Genomic DNA, 20,033 nt, shown 5'->3' with positions numbered 1-20,033 from the left:
CGATCAATTTTATTTACCACATGTGGAGTCCAAGTTGTAGAAACAATGGAAACAGGATGCTCCGGAGCTCAATATCAAGTATTTTGCAAAAGGTATGAATAAGGTCTGTTAAGCTTTAATAAATGTGTAAAAAAAAGATGTATTTACCTAATTTTAGAACAAGGCTGTGTCGTAACAAAATGTGGAAAAAGTGAAGGGGTCTGAAATCTTTCCGAATGCACTGTAATGGTCTTCAACTGATTATGCAACCTTAAAGCACATGCACTGCACAAATAAACCTTCCTTTGACAAAATACTAACTTAGTCATTTACTTAAATAAAAAATTACTTAAAATTTACTTAAAAAGACAAACAGTTTGTTCAACAAAGCATAACAAAAAAGTATTTGAGGGAAACCATTTTAAATCACAGAAATTTTATTTTCAAAAGAATTCCACATCCTCAGGTAAAGAGTTGGAAAAGAAAAAGAACCTGGTTGGATGAGGCCAGGGGGCTTTAGTAATACAGCTTCTGCAGAGGGGGCAGTGCTGGCAGGTTATAATACAGAAGGATCAGAAAAGCCACTACAGCACTGGGGAGAACGACAGAGCTGCTTTTGTCAAAAATCCAGAGCAATAGCGCTTTGGCCAGCAGACAGTTTGACAAAAAATAAAAAATAATAAAAATGGATAAACCATGGCACCCAAAAAAGCATTAAAAAAACACAAATCTAGTTGAGGAAGGGGCAGTAGAAGAGCAGCCATCTTGTGAGAAAAGCTGGTACCTCGTCGATGGGGAATTCAAGAGACATCTGAAACAGAGGGATGAATAATGGATGAAAACAGCATGAAGACAGAAATGAGATGACAAGATAATGCATTAGAACTCTGAACAGAGAAATCTATTTTATGTGGCTGTAGGGATTGCTTTGTTTACTCTTCAGAAGCAAAATTGTGTATGGGTAAAATGTGAAGACAAACTCCTGATACTTACAACTAGCAGGCCTTGCGCCGTATCTTCGCATGATCTGATCTTGTGTGAATTTCACAAAAGATTCGTATTGCTCTGTAACAGAAGATCAAAATGGCTGTTGGATTAGTACAAAACTGAAGGTGCAGATTCAAGTACCAGATATATATCAACACATATTGGTGTCCTTTCTACATGTGATGCAAAAAAATAATACTTGGTGCTTCAGCCTTCACTAAACATCAGCTAAACGGTTGATCATTCCAGTCAGAGCAGATTTATATTCTATAAATATTAGCAGTCTTGGCTAGTAGTGTCTAGTCTATAATTTCATATCTGCCAAGAGCAGCCCTTAATTAAACAAAAACAAAATCAGCAGGACATTAGATAAAGGCATTAAATGTGTTCTGGGGGAGAAGCCAATAGGCCTCTCCTATTGCACACAGGGTGCCATAACATTTAAGATTTTTCTTAAGACAGAAGGAACAAAAACTAAAGCCATTTTCACACTGTCGTGTTGACCCGAACCACTCCGCTAGCTGACATTTTTAGCATGGATCCAGCATCTACAGTTGATGCGTAACCATGCCAGCTCAGCTTGTTTTTCGGCTTGGCTAAGTAATGTGAAAAGCCCTTTTGACTGAGGTTTAAGGATGGTGATATGCCAATGTGCGGTCTGTACCTGCAAGTTTTGTGTTGAGGATCTGTTCATACTCCTCCCGGATCTTCTCCTCATGGTCTTTGAGCAAGCGCTCGCACAGGTAGCTCACCTGCCTCAGTGTGAACGACGGCTGGTCCTTCCTCGAGGCACCTGGGACACAGTGAGATTTTAAATAAGCTGACATTGCCCAGGTCAGAGTTCAATGTCCTCTCTAGGAATAGATGGCAAGCAAGAAATTGTTGCGCAGACGTTTGTCGCCTTCAACTCAGCAGCAGCCTAGAGCACTGGTTCCCAACCGGTGTGCTGCGTGCCTTGAACTCAGGTGTTCAGCCATGGGTGGGCATAGGCCCACCTACTGGGGAGCCAGGACCTGCCAATCAGATTGAGTTTCTACCCACAAGAGGGCTTTATTAGACAGAAATACTCCCCAGTTTCAGCTTTCCAGGTGGCTGGTCTCAAACATGAAAATGGTACCTGGTTGCATCTGTATCTTGTTTTAAGTCTAGTGCGCTCAGGCTGTTACATTTGTATCACTTGAGGGGCACGTGTCACGAGCAAAAGGAATTTGTATCATTTTACTTAGTCTGTGAAAACCATTAGCTCAGGCAAGTCGGATTAGGCTTTAATTTGTATATACACACACTGCTCTGGTTAGCTATACCAGAGCCTCTGCTATAGAAACAAACATGACGGTGTCCGTGGTCGCAACTTCAGCCCAAAAGAAACATCGTAAAAAAAACATACCAGAGCTTAAATTTTCTTATTTCTTGCGCAGATTCTTGGGACGCTCCTAAGGGGTACAAACAACTTAACCATAATGAGTAAGGAACTATCAAAATATTTAAAATAAACCCTATATTATTATTATAATAAAACATTTGTCACAGAAAAGAGATGGTTTGCAGAATGAATCAGATGGGAGGTCATTACCTCTAAATAAATGAATATGGACATTAGGTGTGCCGCAGAATTTAATATTCCATCAAGGAGGGTCACATGGCACGAACGAGGCCCCGTTGCCAAAGTCTCGTGACTTTGGAGCTGGATCCAGGGGAAGGCTGAATGATTCATACCCTGGGCTTTTAAGTGTACTTTGACCCATTTCGAATCTGACCAAAGCTTTCATAAGCTAAATTCCAGGCAATAGTCTCCGAACTAGGAGAGAACTATAATTACTAGAACGGAGTGGCAGAAAATCGCATTCAAGTCGATGGTTTCCCAAGTGATGCAGAGATCTAAGGAGGAGTCACTGCAGATCCTGGTTCGATCCCGGGCTCTATCACAACTGGCCGTGATCGGGAGTCCCATATGGCGGCGCACAATTTGCCCAGCGTCGTTCAAGTTAGGGGAGGGTTTGCCCGGGCTAGGCAGTCACCGTAAATAAGAATTTGTTCTTAACCGACTTACCTAGTTAAAAGTTCATAAAAAAAACAAAATTAATTGTCTATGTGTTTGGAGACATCAAAAAGAAGAGGGCACCGACTTGAGCCAATGGTATCTATAAAAACGTATACCGACTCCAAGCATCATTATGTAACGTCTGTGGCTGAAATTTTGGGGGTTTGGATTATCGCGGTGTGCTCACACTGAACACCATGAGTGGTGATGGGGTCTGGCAGGGGACTCAGTTGCCCCCCCTCTCTCACAGGGTCTCACCTGGTGGGGAGCTGGGGGCGGTGAGGGCGGAACTGGGGGCATCGGTGGAGCTACAGGCAGCCTCACTCTGGTTGAAGGCCCCCTCCAGCTGCCGTCGCCTCTGGTAGCGGCTGTACTCCTGACGGATGTTCTGGAAGATCTGCTCTGTAGAGGGGACAGAACACAGGGGACAGTCATAAACAGGGCCGTGAACAACCAGCACTCAGGACAAATAATGCCGGGACTACCAATATGAAAATGGTGCCCGTCTAGTTGATTTTAGAAGACAAGCCACAGCCTGCCTTGAAAGCACAAACATAAGAGGTGACCGGTTTATTTTAGATGGTCTTTGATCATAGCAAACCAGCCATGTCAGAAAGCTAGAAACATTCAGCTTCTGAGAATGCCAATGTGTTCCAAAATTGCATGTTGTTGATCACTACAAGCTACAATCATGCTATAGGCCTAGTAGGCGTAGTGTTCAATGAGAGCAGAATGTTTTCCCTCAAGCCTAAATGAAGGCCCACAGCTATGCACACATCCTGTGTGAGCTGCAGTGTTCAGCTGATGTGGTTTTCAAAACAAAACGCACTAACAGGAAGAAGTGCTTTAAAGCTGGGTGAGACCAACATCAGCGACAAACACACCAGCTGTGTCAACCCCCACAGCACACTTCCTCAAAAAGAATCCACCCCTTCTGAGATCCCGTGACTGGCAAGAAAGGGCAGTTTCAGTTTCACTTCTTCCTTCAAATCTTTCAGGAATTGTGACGAATCCCTAGCTGACTAGGAGACAGTCAGGCTTAACAGGTCTTCATGTCTGAGAGGCTAAATAAGCCAAGACAAAAATAGTAGACCGCTTATCTTGTACCAGCATGTCCGGCAATAACACAGCAAGAAAACTACTCTAATATTTGACGCACAGGTCTACTTGGCAGTGGTGCTAAAGCTGGAGACCTTTGTTGACAAGCAGGAGCAACAAGCACAAAGCAGAGTGATTCATTTAAATAGATCTTGGTGACATCTGACTACAATAGAGGGCAGGAAGGAGCATGAAACAGGGCACCGGCCTGCCATGCTACAGCCTCCTTTCCAGAGAAACTGGGTTGGGTTTCATCCTCCAAGGTCTTTGATCACTGCATAGCTGGGCCTTAGCCAGGCTACGTCCCTATGGCACCCTATTCTCCATGTAGGGCTCTGATCAAAAAGGTAGGGCACTACGCTATGAAGGGATTAGAGTGCCATTTGGGATGAGGTAATCTAACATAGCAGGCGTAAAGGAAAAACACCACAGTGGAGTTCCCAAATCCAGTTTTCAGCAGAAAAGGTAGCTAGGGTGAATTAGCATTAGCCCTGAAAACCGGATGTTGGCAACACTAAGCCTAGGGACGAGCCTAGAGATCTGGACAGAGCTAGGCCCTACATGTGCTCAAGCAGTGGTGGAACACACTCTTTTTAGCCTAAGCAGTGAGACTACAACTAAAGCCATGACTTAACTTCAAGGCCAATTCCAGTATTCAGCAAACAACCCTGGAGGAAGTAGCCCCTAATCAGTGAAGACTTTTCTTGGCAAGAGTCCATATCCCACTGGAAACCATTTCAAATCAGATCCACTAAGACCTGGCACCTCACTTGCATAGGGTTTTGACTAGGCTAAGAACATTAGCCAACATACAAGACAAAACTAAAACCTATCAACCTGGTTCTAAACTGAAATTTCACAGATTGGGTGTAAAGTTCAAAGATCTATTAGGAACGAAAACAAGAAAAAAAACATGTTTAGGCTATGCCGTTCCCCTAACCAGTGTTGATAGCCAGAGTGTGACGTAACATCCTTATTCCACCTCAAAGGGCGAAGGGCCCACCTAGGGAGGCCTGCCTCACTTATCTTGGGTTGAGAGAGCAGCAGCCATATCAAGTTAAGAGCAAACATGCATGTCTCTGTGAGCTGTTTTGAGGGAGAAGCAAGCCAGCATTCTCAATTCATATTTCTTCACCTCCTCAAAATGCATTGTAAGCAGTAGTCTGAGGGGAGAGACATATTGAATATTTGCATCCAATGCGCTCTGAGGCAAGGAGAGAGCGGAATCTAGGCAAGACAAACTGTAAACTAGCTTCTCAGATGCCATTTCGAGAGGGAGGTAGCTAGACATGTGACTGACTGGCCGGCCATGTATTATCAAGCTGGAGGCTTCAAATGTTCAGAGTACACAACCACAAGAAGAGCAGGACAGGAGCAGCAAGGGAGTTGATGAGCTGAAGCCTTCCTGTGTTAACAATGCAGCGAGAATCCGACAAGCAGTGTTTATTTAGCCACTGCTAAACGTTAACTGAATAAAAGCTGTACTTACCCCAGAGACAGGAGTATATGAAAGGGGCTTGCTTCCCCTTTGAACAGTTGTTTGATGGCATGACTCAAATGTTTCACAATGCTGCATGAACGTACTCGTTGAAAGGCCACTGTGTGAGATTGTCTGCCAATGCTACCCCAAATAGATTGGTGCAATGATCTATTAGCTTGAGCATCACGTTGTTTATCTAAATAGCTTACCTACAATGAGGCTTAAGCCCAAGTCATAAATCACTCCTTAAAATGAAGTTGTCAAACGGTTTGGTTCTTTATGTCAGTGCCATGACTGCAAAAGTCACCGGCATCTCAATTCCTGTAGGCTACATTTTGAAACACTCCATTTGATACAGGGGTGAAAGTAGATTTCATTTCCTCCCGGTACGGGACCTCCTATTTGTGCATTAAATAAAATAATTGAATTAATAGGGAAAATGTCATTCTAATTGGATCTCTGTGGGCCTCATCGTAAAAGATTTATCATTTAAGTTTTGAAATGCATTACCTTTAATGTGGCATAAACAAGTCATGATATTTGCATCTGATTGTCAAACAAACCACTTTTAAAAAAAGGGCTCCTTTACTAAGCTATAAGGGTTGCAAAGGGTCATAAACGTTCCGGTAAATTTCCATGGGAAGTTAGGCCCGGGAATTTGGATTAAATTCGTCAAAAAAGTTAGCTGGAAGGGATTTCTGTTCTGCGCTCAGCATACACCCCTCCAACCAGACATGCTTTGTCTACTCATTTGCTGGATGCAGAGGTCAAGTGAAGGTCAAGCAAATCATTGAGAAAGCAGACTATTGCAATCTGATGGCTGGTCAAATGTTCGTAGGCAAGGAATAATTAACTACATCTCCACCCCTCAACTAGTATTCTAAATGAGCACAGACATAGGGACAGACACACCGGTCTCTACATTGCAGATGAGCTGAAGGCAGTCAATGACCTTGGACCACAGAAGGTATTTGTACTGGTGACAACAATGCTGTGAACGTGAAGGCTGCTTGGTCTATCTACCCTGACATCACAGCCATTGGCTGTAATGGTCATGCATTGCATCTGCTCCTCAAGGATATTATGGCACCAAAAACAATGGATGCACTCTACAATAGAACCAAGGAAATGGTTAGGTATGTGAAGGGTCATCAAGTTATAGCAGCAATCTACCTCACAAAGCAAAGTGAGAAGAATAAGAGCACCACATTGAAACTGCTCAGCAACACCCATTGAGGGGAAGAAGTCTCTCCAAGAAATGGTCATATCACAGTCTGCCAATATGGACAGCCCCATCAAGAGGATCCTCCTGGATGATGTATTTTGGGAGAGAGTGGTAAGCAACCTGAAACCTATAGCACTAGCCATTGCACAGATTGAGGGAGACAATGCCATCCTTTCTAATGTTCAGACTCTGCTTGCAGATGTAAGAGAAGAATTACGTACTGCTTTCACTGCTGCTCTAAGCAGAGGAAACTGCAGTTCTGAAATGCATCAAAAAGCGTGAAGACTGGGATTCAGGCAGAATCCTATACACGCAGCAGCGTACATGTTGGACCCCAAGTATGCTGGCAAGAGCATCCTGCCTGGTGCAGAGCTCAACAAGGCCTATGGTGTCATCACTACAGTGTCTCACCACCTTGGCCTGGATAAGGGCAAGGTTCTTGGCAGTCTAGCGAAATACACTTCCAAGCAAGGGCTTTGGGGTGGAGATGCAATATGGCAGTCGTGCCAACATATCTCATCAACTTTGTGGATCGGAGGCTCTTTCCCAGGTTGCCATTATCATCCTCCAAATACCACCAACATCAGCCGCCTCAGAGCGCTGTCCTTGTTTGAACACACACCAAAGCACTCAGGCTGACCAATACAAGGGTTGAAAAATTGGTGGCCATACAGGCAAATTTGAGGCTTTTTAAGCCTGACAACAAGCCATTCTCAACAAGGTTGGAAAGTGACAGTGAAGATAAGGCTTCAGAGTCTAATGTTCAAGAGGTGGACATTGAGGTCCAGGGAGAAGACATGGAAGCCTGAGAGGAAGACAGTCTAGAAACACAAGCTTTTGTTATCATTTCACAGATGTTTCTCAAATGTATGTTGAAAACATTTTTGGGAAATGCGATGGGTCATTCAATATTCCCTTTTTGTTTTTCAGGGAAATCATCCCATGTGAAGAGTCAACAATTTAATTAAAGTTCAATTCGTAACTAAATAGTTTTTTTCCCTATTGGAATGATTTAATAATTTGCAATTATGTCTACTTATAAGGTCAAATGTTCGTCTCCATATATGGTAAATATATCCAATGCAAAAATCACATTTAAAATGGTAATAATTTGCATATATTTCCGTTAATTCCCATGGAAAGTTTCCATCTTTGAATATTCCCCAAAATGTGCAACCCACACACATTCATCTCCTTGCAACATATTTCCAGCATCCAAAAACTGTTGAAAGGAAATAGACACCAGTTAGACAATACACCACCAAGTGTAATGACATTTTGTCAATTGTCATTAGGCCAGAATTCATGCATCCACTGCTGTCCACACACATCGGCCATTCATCTCTGCCTTGGCAAAATGTCAGTATTCTCATCGAACCACATTGCGTTTTTGGAGCAAAAGCTATACCACCCATTTTCAAGTCCATTTGCTAATTTTTCATGCCTGTGACATAGTTGGCTAATGACAAATAAGGGTGTAAAAAGCCTAGTTTATTACATTTTGTTTCAATTATTGTGATATGCTGATGATGTTACACAAGTATGGGGTACCTCCGCTATTTATTTTGCTGGGACACCATACTGGACAGTTTTACTTTCACCCCTGATTTGATCAAATGCATTAAGTTGACAAGAGACATCCTTTTCCGAACCAGGGTATATCTGCACCTGGGTGTGCTGTGCTGAATGATCTCAGAGCTCCAGGGTAACCTTTTGAGTGACAAGTGAACTCCCTCCCCTACCGCCTGTCACCGCCAACCACCAGAATACCGATCTTGGGGTGTTGCCTAGCAACAACGACCCTGCCACAGCCAGGCCAAAGCAATCAATCACAGACTTCCTGCGAGAGGGAAAAGCCTCAGCTAAAAAGCTCAGGGAGAGAACAAACAAAAAGTGTACAAGGCAAGAGATAGGCCAGATAAGTTGTACGTGGGGACGACGGGTGGCGGTGAAGAGGAAAAACAGGCCGTCTGACTCATTTCACCCTCCATTGCTGAAGTATAGTGGGGGACTTACGGACTCCAAAGCCACCAGGAAGAAGGCTGTATTGTGAGTCAGGCCAAGTTGATGTAGCAAAGACCCTCTTAAAGTATAGACATAATTGGTTGCTACTAGAGCATGACTATGGGTGGCAACTGGCCACAGGGCTTACCAACTGAAGTTAAGGTATAATGAATTGAAGGAAAATTCTGGCGAGAAGTACTAGGCTAACGCTGTGTTGAACATTAGCACAAAAGTAGGTCAGGTTGCAGTATTCTTCAAAAACAAAGCAGATTAATTTATTGCCCATTAAGGTAAGAACCTGGAAGGTAATCTTAAGAAATTCTGCACGTAGATCCAAATCAACTAAGTTACCCACTGAAGACATCTGAGCTGATGCCATCTGTCATGACAATACAGCACATGTATTACAAGTAGGGATGTGAACGTGTTCAGTCTGTTTGTAGAATATTCTAGCCTATTCATTGATGATAGGCCCTACTTTACTGAAGTTGCGAGCCAAGAAATGCAAGATATAGCGTTCCAATGCGAGATGCAGCTTTTGAGTGCCAATAGATGGGCCTAGTGCACAGTTCTGACTGGCTGCCTAGTGACCGACCTGCCTATACTATGTCCCTCGATAGGAAAGAGTTGTGTGTTCTCAGAAGTACAGCAACTAAATCAGTCCCCTCCATTCCAAAAACACTGAATCTTAGGAGTCGATTCCAAATCTTGATACTGAGAAATGGGAGTCGACTTACTGGACGGAGACAATAGTCATCCATCTATGGAGAAACAAATTAAATTATACGCTTTAGAATATACAAATCTGGTTCTCATAAAAATGGTTTGATCTTTCCTCTATACAAAAATAAAATATTTGGAGTTCAGTGACAAACCATACAAGTTACTGGCCAGACATCCTTGAAATACAGAATGACAATGATTCAAAATTAAGTGTAACTAGGGAAATTACGCTCTTCTCCCAAGGACATCAATGACAGATTCCCATCTAAGGCCGATATTAACCCTTTAATCATGCACAACTTTTTGGAAGACTTAATCTCCCTGCCCTGAACCAGGAAGATTCTAACTTCCAGAATAAGGAAATCTGAGAAACAATTAAATATCTAAAGAGTGATAAGACCCCGGGCCCAGATTGATTCCATAAAACATTCAACAACATTCTCTCCCTACCTGCACAAACTGATTGTTCAGGCCAAAGACGATGGAGCTCTCCCACCTACTTTGAATTAGGCAGTTGTTACAGTTATACATGAAAGGGAAAGCTCTGGAAGTAGGGTCATACAGTCCAATACAGACCAGAAGATCTTTGCAAAAACTCTGTCTAAAATGCTTAGCACTTTAGTGGGCAAATTGGTCCAGTCGGACCAGACCGGCATTATGCCAACCTAAACTCATTCCTCAATCTCAGGCGCCTCTTCAACATTGTATTTCTCAGGTTACCCAACGATGACCTTGCCGTTAAATCTCGATGCTGACAAAGCCTTAGACCAAGTAGAGTGGTTCTACAGAAATGTAATATTGGAGACGGGTTCATAAAATGGATCCAGCATCTACAGTGGGGCAAAAAATATTTAGTCAGCCACCAACTGTGCAAGTTCTCCCACTTAAAAAGATGAGGCCTGTAATTTTCATCATAGGTACACTTCAACTATGACAGACAAAATGGAAAAAATATCCAGAAAATCAAATTGTAGGATTTCTAATGAATTTATTTGCAAATTATGGTGGAAAATAAGTATTTGATCACCTACAAACAAGCAAGATTTCTGGCTCTCACAGACCTTTAACTTCTTTAAGAGGCTCCTCTGTCCTCCACTCATTACCTGTATTAATTAATGGCACCTGTTTACAACCTCAAACAGTCCCAGTCCAAACTCCACTATGGCCAAGACCAAAGAGCTGTCAAAGGACACAAGAAACAAAATTGTAGACCTGCACCAGGCTGGGAAGACTGAATCTGCAATAGGTAAGCAGCTTGGTTTGAAGTCAACTGTGGGAGCAATTATTAGGAAATGGAAGACATACAAGACCACTGATAATCTCCCTCGTTCTGGGGCTCCACGCAAGATCTCACCCCGTGGGGTCAAAATGATGACAAGAACGGTGAGCAAAAATCCCAGAACCACACGGGGGGACCTAGTGAATGACCTGCAGAGAGCTGGGACAAAGTAACAAAGCCTACCATCAGTAACACACTACGCCGGCAGGGAATCACATCCTGCAGTGCCAGACGTGTCCCCCTGCTTAAGCCAGTACATGTCCAGGCCCGTCTGAAGTTTGCTAGAGAGCATTTGGATGATCCAGAAGAAGATTGTGAGAATGTCATATGGTCAGATGAAACCAAAATATAACTTTTTGGTAAAAACTCAACTCGTCGTGTTTGGAGGACAAAGAATGCTGAGTTGCATCCAAAGAACACCATACCTACTGTAAAGCATGGGGGTGGAAACATCATGCTTTGGGGCTGTTTTTCTGCAAAGGGACCAGGACGACTGATCCGTGTAAAGGAAAGAATGAATGGGGCCATGTATCGTGAGATTGAGTGAAAACCTTCCATCAACAAGGGATTTGAAGATGAAACGTGGCTGGGTCTTTCAGCATGACAATGATCCCAAACACAATGCCCGGGCAACGAAGGAGTGGCTTCGTAAGAAGCATTTCAAGGTCCTGGAGTGGTCTAGCCAGTCTCCAGATCTCAACCCCATAGAAAATCTTTGGAGGGAGTTGAAAGTCTGTGTTGCCCAGCAACAGCCCCAAAACATCACTGCTCTAGAGGATATCTGCATGGAGGAATGGGCCAAAATACCAGCAACAGTGTGAGAAAACCTTGAAGACTTACAGAAAATGTTTGACCTCTGTCATTGCCAACAAAGGGTATATGATAAGTATTTGGTCAATAACAAAAGTTTATTTTCCACCATAATTTGCAATTAAATTTATTTTAAAAAATCCTACAATGTGATTTTCTGGATTTTTCCCCCTCATTTTGTCTGTCATAGTTGAAGTGTACCTATGATGAAAATTACCGGCCTCATCTTTTTAAGTGGGAGAACTTGCACAGTTGGTGGCTGACTAAATACTTTTTTGCCCCACTGTATATACACATACCCATGTGCAGGAACACCCACTAACCAATCAGTCGCCCCGATTTAACCTTTAGAGGAACAAGGCAGGGTTGTGCGCTGAAAATATTTCCCACCTAGGAATTGTAGTTACCAAAACACACCATTTGAAGATAATTTCCCACCCTCTGATGAAAACTCAAGGCAAACATACACATTTTGGAGAACTCCCAATTTTACTGCTCAGAAGAATGAATGCCCTCAATATGGTCTTCCTCCAGCAAATGCTTTACCTATTCCAGAACATCCCAGTATTGATATCCAAGTGATTTCATAAATAATGAGACAACTATAAATCAATTATATTAAAAAAAAGATGTTCTCTTTAAAAAAGTGGACAGGTAAAAAAGAAAACCTTTTGTAAGTCCAAGATGGGAGGACTGGCTCTCCCAAATTGTAGATTTTACTATTGGGCCGCTAACCTCCGTGCTGTTACGTTGTGGCTGCTCGCTTAGTATGGAGCCAGACGATTGCCACCCCTTCTTTATTGGTGGTGTGATCATGTCCCATCAAGTTGGCTATGTCACTTTATAGTAAATCATATTGTCCATATCTGGAATCAAATTAAAACTTGTTGCGACTCTAGGGGCAGTATTTAAATTTTTGGATAAAAAATGTTCCTGTTTTAAACAAGATATTTTGTCACGACAAGATGCTCGACTATGCATATAATTGACAGCTTTGGATAGAAAACACTGATGTTTCCAAAACTGCAAAGATATTGTCTGTGAGTGCAACAGAACTGATGTTACAGGCGAAACCCAGATAAAAATCCAATCAGGAAGTGCCGCATTTCTTGAAACCGCTTCATGCCAATGACTCATTATATGGCTGTGAATGGGCTACGAATGAGCGTACGCTTTCCACGTATTCCCCAAGGTGTCTACAGCATTGTGACGTCTTTTTACGCATTTATGTCGAAGAATAGTCGTAAGGGACCACATTGAGCAAGTGGTCACATGATGGCTCCTGCAGAAAACCTTGCGTAAAGTACACATGTAGCCATTTTTCCAATCGCTTCTTATGAGAAACCAATTGTCCCAGTGGATAATTTATCGAATAGATATGTGAAAAACACCTTGAGGATTGATTCTAAACAACGTTTGCCATGTTTGTCGATATTATGGAGCTAATTTGGAAAAAAGTTTGGCGTTGTAGTGACTGCATTTTGCGGCCGATTTCTCAGCCAAACGTGAAGAACAAACGGAGCTATTTCGCCTACAAAAATAATATTTTTGGAAAAAAGGAACATTTGCTATCTAACTGGGAGTCTGAGTGAAAACAGCCGAAGTTCTTCAAAGGTAAATGATTTAATTTGATTGCTTTTCTTATTTTCGTGAAAATGTTGCCTGCATAGCAGGCCTAGCATAGCATTATGCCATGATAAACTTACACAAATGCTTGTCTAGCATTGGCTGTAAAGCATATTTTGAAAATCTGAGATGACAGCGTGATTAACAAAAGGCTAAGCTGTGTCTCAATATATTTAATTTGTGAGTTTGGGGAAGGTGCTTAAAAGGGTGTGGGACCTGATGTCAGATTTGAGTTTCTGCAAGTTAAGAAAAATGTGGATTTCCCTCAACAGCAAGATAAATAATGGTTGGCTGATTTTGCCTTCACGGTGGATATCATGGCACTCATGAATGGACTGAATTCCAAACTACAAGGGAAAGGTATTTTTGTACAGCCTTGTCAAAGCCTTCAGGGGAAAAATTACTCCTCCTGATGCTCCAAGTAGAAGCCAACAATTTCACCCACCTTCCGACACTACTAGTCTGTTCCCTATCAGATGACCAGCGGGAGAAGTACACATTGCTGCCTCGTGCTTTGAACGGTGAGTTCATCATTGAGGATTTCAAAGTGTTGGAAAATGACATGCTGTTGGTTTCCTCTTTCACCTTCAACGTGGATAACGCTCCCACTGACCTGCAACTTGAGCTTATCGATTTTCAGTCTGATGCAGAGATTGGAAACTATCCAAAACAATAGCACCGACGGGGTTCTATACATCTCTCAAACAAAAAAACTTCCCAAAGATTAGGAGTCATGCTCAGAACATGTTTGTACTATTTGGGCCAACCTATAAGTGAACAGACATTTTCAGTGATTAAATGATAAGTCAAGGCACAGATCATCTCTTACTGACTCTCAGCAATCCTGCGCATAGCGACAGAAAATATACCTGACTTCACTGCTCTAGTCAATGCTCAGAGACTTCACTCCTCACACGGAGTAGTTTAAATGTAATGTTGAGCTCTGTGTTTTTGTGCATACCCGTTCACAAGAGTTCTGTCCGTGGTGCCGAATGCAGTGTACTTTTCCCTCTGTAGTTCATCGCATTGTTAAGTAAAATAAGTAGCATATCTGGGAGTGATTTATAGTAGACATATCTGCCAGTCATACACACGTATATAATGTCTCTGGCCCTCAATTGCAAAAATATATTCTAATGTGGCCCTCCATGGAAAATAATTGCCCAGGCCTGCCTTAGGAATGATATGAGTCTGCTACCTATAGTGAGGAATCCCTTTTTTGCCCCCTCTAACCTTGATAACTTGAGCGATGGGGAGAGCTAGGGATCAATACCATAAGGGATCTATATATAGAAGGGACCTTTGCCTCCTTTCATTTGCTGAGGGAAACCTATAATCTTCCCAGAAGTAACTTATTCAGATACCTACAGATTAGACATCCAAGATCTTACAGATTACACTCTTCCAAAAATTAGAGGTGCATATAATATAGGGGGATGTATGATAAATGTCATGTGTACCTTCCACAGCTACTCCACTGCTTTGCGCTATGCTCTAACCTGCATGATTATTGGTGTGGATTTTTTGGGATTCTCTGAAGTTCTGGAGACTGACTGACCAGATTTACTGCTGATCATCCTGGGAGTCTCAGAAATCCTACACAGATTAACCAAGCCACACCAACAAATTTGTCTCATTTTGGGAAAAAAATACTTTTTTTTTGTTTTGGAAAAAGGAGGAAGTTCCCTCTACCAAATTATGGCTCAGTGATTTGGCAAACACTTAGGAAAACATGATATAATTTTGAGCAATGATTAACCCAAATTTGAGCAAATCTGGCAACCTCGCCACTCTTATTTGAACCATTCCGGGTTGTGAAATTGTACATTTCAATGCACTCTCACCTGTGATCTTTCCATCTACCCTGGGGCAACATGTGCTTGCCCCGTTATCCTAGCAATAGGGGGGGAGGGGGGTGTCCTTGTTCAGATTTTTTATTTTACCTAGAACTCTGGGTCTTTTTATATCCGTCTGCTCTTTTATGTTTGTATAAGAATTTCACATTTGTCTTCTCTACAAACTACCTATAGACCATTGTTGTGTGTTCAATAAAAAAATATTTGAGCAAAGAAATGTTAGTCGACGTGGAAAGACTCAAGGAATTCACCCTCCACCACTACATCATAGTCGCTAACTTTGTAAAAAAATGGCAGAGAAAGGCCAGCGACAGCAGCAAAGTACTGTATGGCAGGCAATACTTTGAAAAATTAAATGACCGTTGCTGGCCGCGACATTGTGAATTTGCGTGGAATTTTAAAATAAAATGTTTAAAATGCATTTTATCAGTTAACATTTCTCACATCCCTAACTAAAATCACAAGCTATTTGTGCAGCAGGGATACTGACATATGTAAGGCGGGCAAGACTAAATTTGCTGTTTTCTAATTCTTGCAAAAACATTTCAGGTGAACTATATATTTATTCATTAGATGGTTCTCCCATCGATTAGGTTCCCGCATATAAATATCTGGACATTTGGATGCACAAAGAATAAAATGTTTTAAAAAACATGGATGAGCTAGTTAAAATTCCAAGATTTAAAGTAGTCTTTTTCAATAGATCTGGGCTCTCCTTAAATAGAAAGCAGATTGTACAGTCAACTTCCCTGCCAGTTCTGGACTATGGTGACACCAGATTGCAGCAGCAGACACTAAACGTAAACCTTTGGATACCTTCTACCATAGCACCCTTCACTTTATCACAGGTGACAGTTTTAATACTCACCAATGCATCCTGAATGAAAAAGGTTGACTGGTCCTCATTAAAGTCTCATAGATCAGTTAATAATTATACCAATCAAGTGGGCTGAAGGGGGAGGAGAACAAAGGAAACCTGATTGGCTTGTGTGTGTAGGGGGGGCTGAACAGAAACTGAATTCACTGGAAAACCCACAGCGGAGAAGCTAGCTTGCAGAGCTAGTGTGGCCTCTCGCAGGGTAAAGGTGAGCATAAGATCAGGTATCTGGGCCCAATGTCTGCAGACACACCAACATCTTACATTCCTTTCCCCTCTGCAGCTGCTATGCAGTATGGAATTCAGCAAGCGAGGCAGATACTGAGTAAAATGCCAGTGTGCATGAAGCTGGAGGATAGCTGGCCTGTACATACAAAAAACATTAAAGTGGTGAAAGAAAACACAGCAAATCAAGGGAAAGAGGCTAAGGCGATTGTGTGATAAGGGTAAACAGCCGCAAGACAAATCCATTGCACACAGGAAGGCAGACAAGACACCTCTTCCCGCATCTGCCCGTTACACAAGCTTCTTCAGCTGTTGAAACCTGCATGCGTGTGAACCTGCCAAAACCCTTTTCTGATTTTCTGCTTTTTGGGTCAAAAGTGCCATCAGCCTTAGCTTGTGATGGATAAGAGTTTTCTGGATCAAAAGGTGGCTTAGGTGGGGGATATGGTGGGTCCGTTGGCACAGACGAATTAAGATTTTTAGAGACCCCTCTTGACAGTGTTGCATTTAAGCCAATTTCTTGCAATTCCACGAAAGCTCATTTAATGGAATTCGAAAACATTTTGTAAAGGAGCAGCGAAGTTGTTTTTTCAGTTTAAACCAAATTCCCTATGATTCTACACATTCTCCTATGGAGCCGAGAGAGAATAGCTTTTTTTAAAGCTAACTTCCTGCATTTTGCCATGGCTAATGCAGTTTTATTTTGCTCAAACACAATACAATGAATAAATGTACTGTTATGGAATTTTCAATCCACTGTCTAGCTTTATTTCAATGATTGTAGATATCTATCATCTTTTGAACATACTTTATATCTGCTTTCAGTTTAATTTTACACAGAAAGCGTTAATCCCCATCCAGAAAATGAATACACCCTGTTTGGACATAGGTTTCCCGAAAAGACACTTAGGCAGCCCGCCCAATGATTTCAATGGGAGATAAACCCTGGATACACAGATGTCCCCTGACAAAAGAGAGAGAAAAATGTAGCTATGAAACAAGTCATTGTACAAACAAAACAGGCTCAGGACTAGTCTACATGTCAGTTGCACAATCTGGTTTGGTACGATGGACTAGACAGGACCAGGTCAACTGCCTTTGTTTGGCTTTGTCCAGAACTGGGTCGCCAGTCACAGTTCCCCTTTCACGTCCACTATCATAGCCTATGACAATACAAGACAGTTTGTCGCAGGATAAGGTAACTTCGGTAATATGGGGCATAACTTCAGCGGTTTTCAGTGACGTAAAGGCACAAGCATGACGGTCACTGTGGTCCGCTTTTCCTCTATGGCAGTGACACTGAGGCTGCGTGGGAGCGAAGCCTAGTCAGACTGGCCTGCATGTCAAGGGCAAAATGAAAACATGTGATGCGAGCTGCACCAATATTAAACAAATGTAACAGAAAATAAAGCACTGCCTGCACACCCCAGCTAAATAACAGATGAAGAAAAGCAGCTGAGTAGACTAATGGCTGGTTCGGGGATGCGGCTGGCTGCTCACAGCTGCCACACGTGATATTGGATGAAAGACTCATTCTGATATGACATATCTGGCATCATACTCTAAACTCTGATATTCTAGTTAAAGGACACTTCAAGATGCATTCTGTGCACAGACATTGAGATAAACAGATCTTCCCCCGGTGTGATCACTACTTTATACCTCTTTTATAGCAAAATGGGTCTGAGTCTGCAAACTTGGTCAAACCCAACCTTACAGATCTACACGATTCACATGGATGACCTATTTTGAGATCAATCTGGAGGAGAAATAAAAACACCTGTTTAGGAGAGTTGCTGGCTAGCGGAGTAGAAAAGGAGAGCTGCACACTGGGAGCTCAGACGCCATGACTTTATAACCAACATGTCAACAGACAAGCTTTCTTCATCAGGGTATAATGACAAATATCAAAATAGTTAATACATTTACATCCCTGTAAATATGTAAAAAGGTGCAACCACTAACTGCCTTGGTTAGGTGCTGAAGGAAAAGCAGTAAATTTAGAAAATAAATAATTTAAAAACAGATCGGCCAGACAAAGACAAACCAGGGGGGGGGTTAACCAGTTCAACAGCGGAGGCATTCACATCAAGACGCAGGCCTGGCTAATGATAAGGGTGGGAGCCTCAAACAAAATGACCTGGAGTGCACAGTCCATACAAACTCTGGCACAGGAGGCAGTCCATCATACACCTTTAGTCGGGGCGGCAGGGTAGCCTAGTGGTTAGAGCATTGGACTAGTAACGGAAGGTTGCAAGTTCAAACCCCCGAGCTGTCGTTCTGCCTCTGAACAGGCAGTTAACCCACTGTTCCTAGGCCGTCATTGAAAATAAGACTTTGTTCTTAACTGACTTGCCTAGTTAAATAAAGGTAAAAATTAGATTTGCGTCATTGAAATGATGTGACAGGAGCTGCCAGTCCATTGAACTGCAGCAGGATGCAGGGTTTGAATTTAAAAGGATTTACTGTGGTGCACCAAACTAAAAAAAAAAATCTGCATGAAATTAACAAGGGGTTCAAAAAAGAGAAAGATCAGCCCCCACCCAACATTGTAATCCTCCAGTTAAAATATTATACACAAATCTCAAAGAAATAACATCAAATTGTGCCAAGTAGGAGAAGGATTGTAATTATGGTTTGGACAGCTGTGAAGATTAGATGCTGTCAAATAGCTCGCCTCTACTCCGGTGACGGCAAATTCAATGAGCTTTGTTGGATTGCAGTCGAGATATCCAGGTAATTATCTTGCCAACCCTGCAGTCCCCCACACTCGCTCAACTCTCACAGGGGATAGATAACATTTTCAAGCGGGTGGGAGCATAAAGCGTTAGAACAATGAACTCAGCCCAGGGAAAACAGAGAAGGTATAACAAAAATAATAAAAACTACCCCCACACTTCTAAACAAGAAATCTTGGACGTTTCGATGCAGCGTTCTACTATATAAAAGTAAGTCTGCTCATGGAATAAAGTGGGTTAGCACTAAGTACCTAGCTAGGCAAACTCAACTGGTCATTGCTAACTTCGCATGTTTTAATTTAGTCACACGAGACCAATCATGGATTGTAGACCATGCAAAGAAAGCATTACGTTAGCTAGCTGGGTTAGGGTTGTTATGCAGCTAGCCAGGTTAGCTATCTTCGCAAGCTGACGCCGAAACATTTTTTGTTGTTGCTTTGTGTCATAGATAACGGTGCTAGCTAGCTAACATGCCAGGCAATTAAAATAAATATATTAGTCAACGGCTAACTAGTTAGCCCGCTATAATGGTATGTTAGCTATCTGACTGCGTTTAATTACCGAGCAAATGTTAGGCTAGTTACTGTAGGAACCTAACCAGCTAAGTTAGCTAACATTAGCTTCTTATAAACCAACCCCCATTCTCGCGAAACACCCATTCCACTCCACCCTAACCCCCTCCCCCATGTCATTCCCTTGAAATACAGCTAAATCTAACTTTTGGCCATTTTTTTACCTGGAGTTAGCCTGTGTTCTCCTCCCATAGTCGGGGGAGACATCGAGTGCGATGGGCAGTCAACCGGCGGACGGAGGTTGCACCTTTGAGGGGACGGGGTGCTTGGAGCCCCCGGTAGTGCATTACACCTTCTACGCTTAGGAGACTGAGGACTGAGTAGGGCCTCAAACTCCATCGAGCGCTTTAACGTAGCTCCACACGCCATGGTGCCTGAGCAAAATAGACAACGAAGATGTACAGTAGATAAATATCTTCTAAAAATGCTGTAGCCGACTTTCTCTTTCCCCTCTATCCCCCTCTATCCACAACAACGGTTTGCCGAAACAGTAAACGAGCCAACTGCGGTGCC

General features: G+C 42.4%; 1 protein-coding gene across 1 annotated transcript; it reads right to left on the bottom strand.

Moving 5' to 3' along the window:
- Nucleotides 1-398: 398 nt before the first annotated feature.
- LOC115141210 (akirin-1-like) lies at nt 399-20,033 on the bottom strand. The gene is made up of 5 exons (XM_029679939.2): nt 19,685-20,033; nt 3,266-3,409; nt 1,631-1,759; nt 973-1,044; nt 399-790 (listed from the first exon to the last, which is right to left on the bottom strand). Exons 1-5 carry the CDS (start codon nt 19,887-19,889, stop codon nt 780-782), a joined length of 561 nt encoding a protein of 186 aa, XP_029535799.1. The 5' UTR covers nt 19,890-20,033; the 3' UTR covers nt 399-779.

The sequence above is a fragment of the Oncorhynchus nerka genome, linkage group LG14 (genome assembly GCF_034236695.1).
Source record: "Oncorhynchus nerka isolate Pitt River linkage group LG14, Oner_Uvic_2.0, whole genome shotgun sequence".
Classification (NCBI taxonomy): domain Eukaryota; kingdom Metazoa; phylum Chordata; class Actinopteri; order Salmoniformes; family Salmonidae; genus Oncorhynchus; species Oncorhynchus nerka.
The sequence above is the reverse complement of the archived record's forward strand: the minus strand, read 5'-3'. Positions and strand labels throughout refer to the sequence as shown.

Bases quoted from the DNA above. Each gene is read 5' to 3' on its own strand.
- LOC115141210 (XM_029679939.2), bottom strand. From the start codon at position 19,889: ATGGCGTGTGGAGCTACGTTAAAGCGCTCGATGGAGTTTGAGGCCCTA. The intron at 1,760-3,265 runs GTGAGACCCTGT...ACTGTGTCCCAG, and splicing joins CGCCCCCAGCTCCCCACCAG to GTGCCTCGAGGAAGGACCAG. The intron at 1,045-1,630 runs GTACAGACCGCA...CTTCTGTTACAG, and splicing joins CCTCAACACAAAACTTGCAG to AGCAATACGAATCTTTTGTG.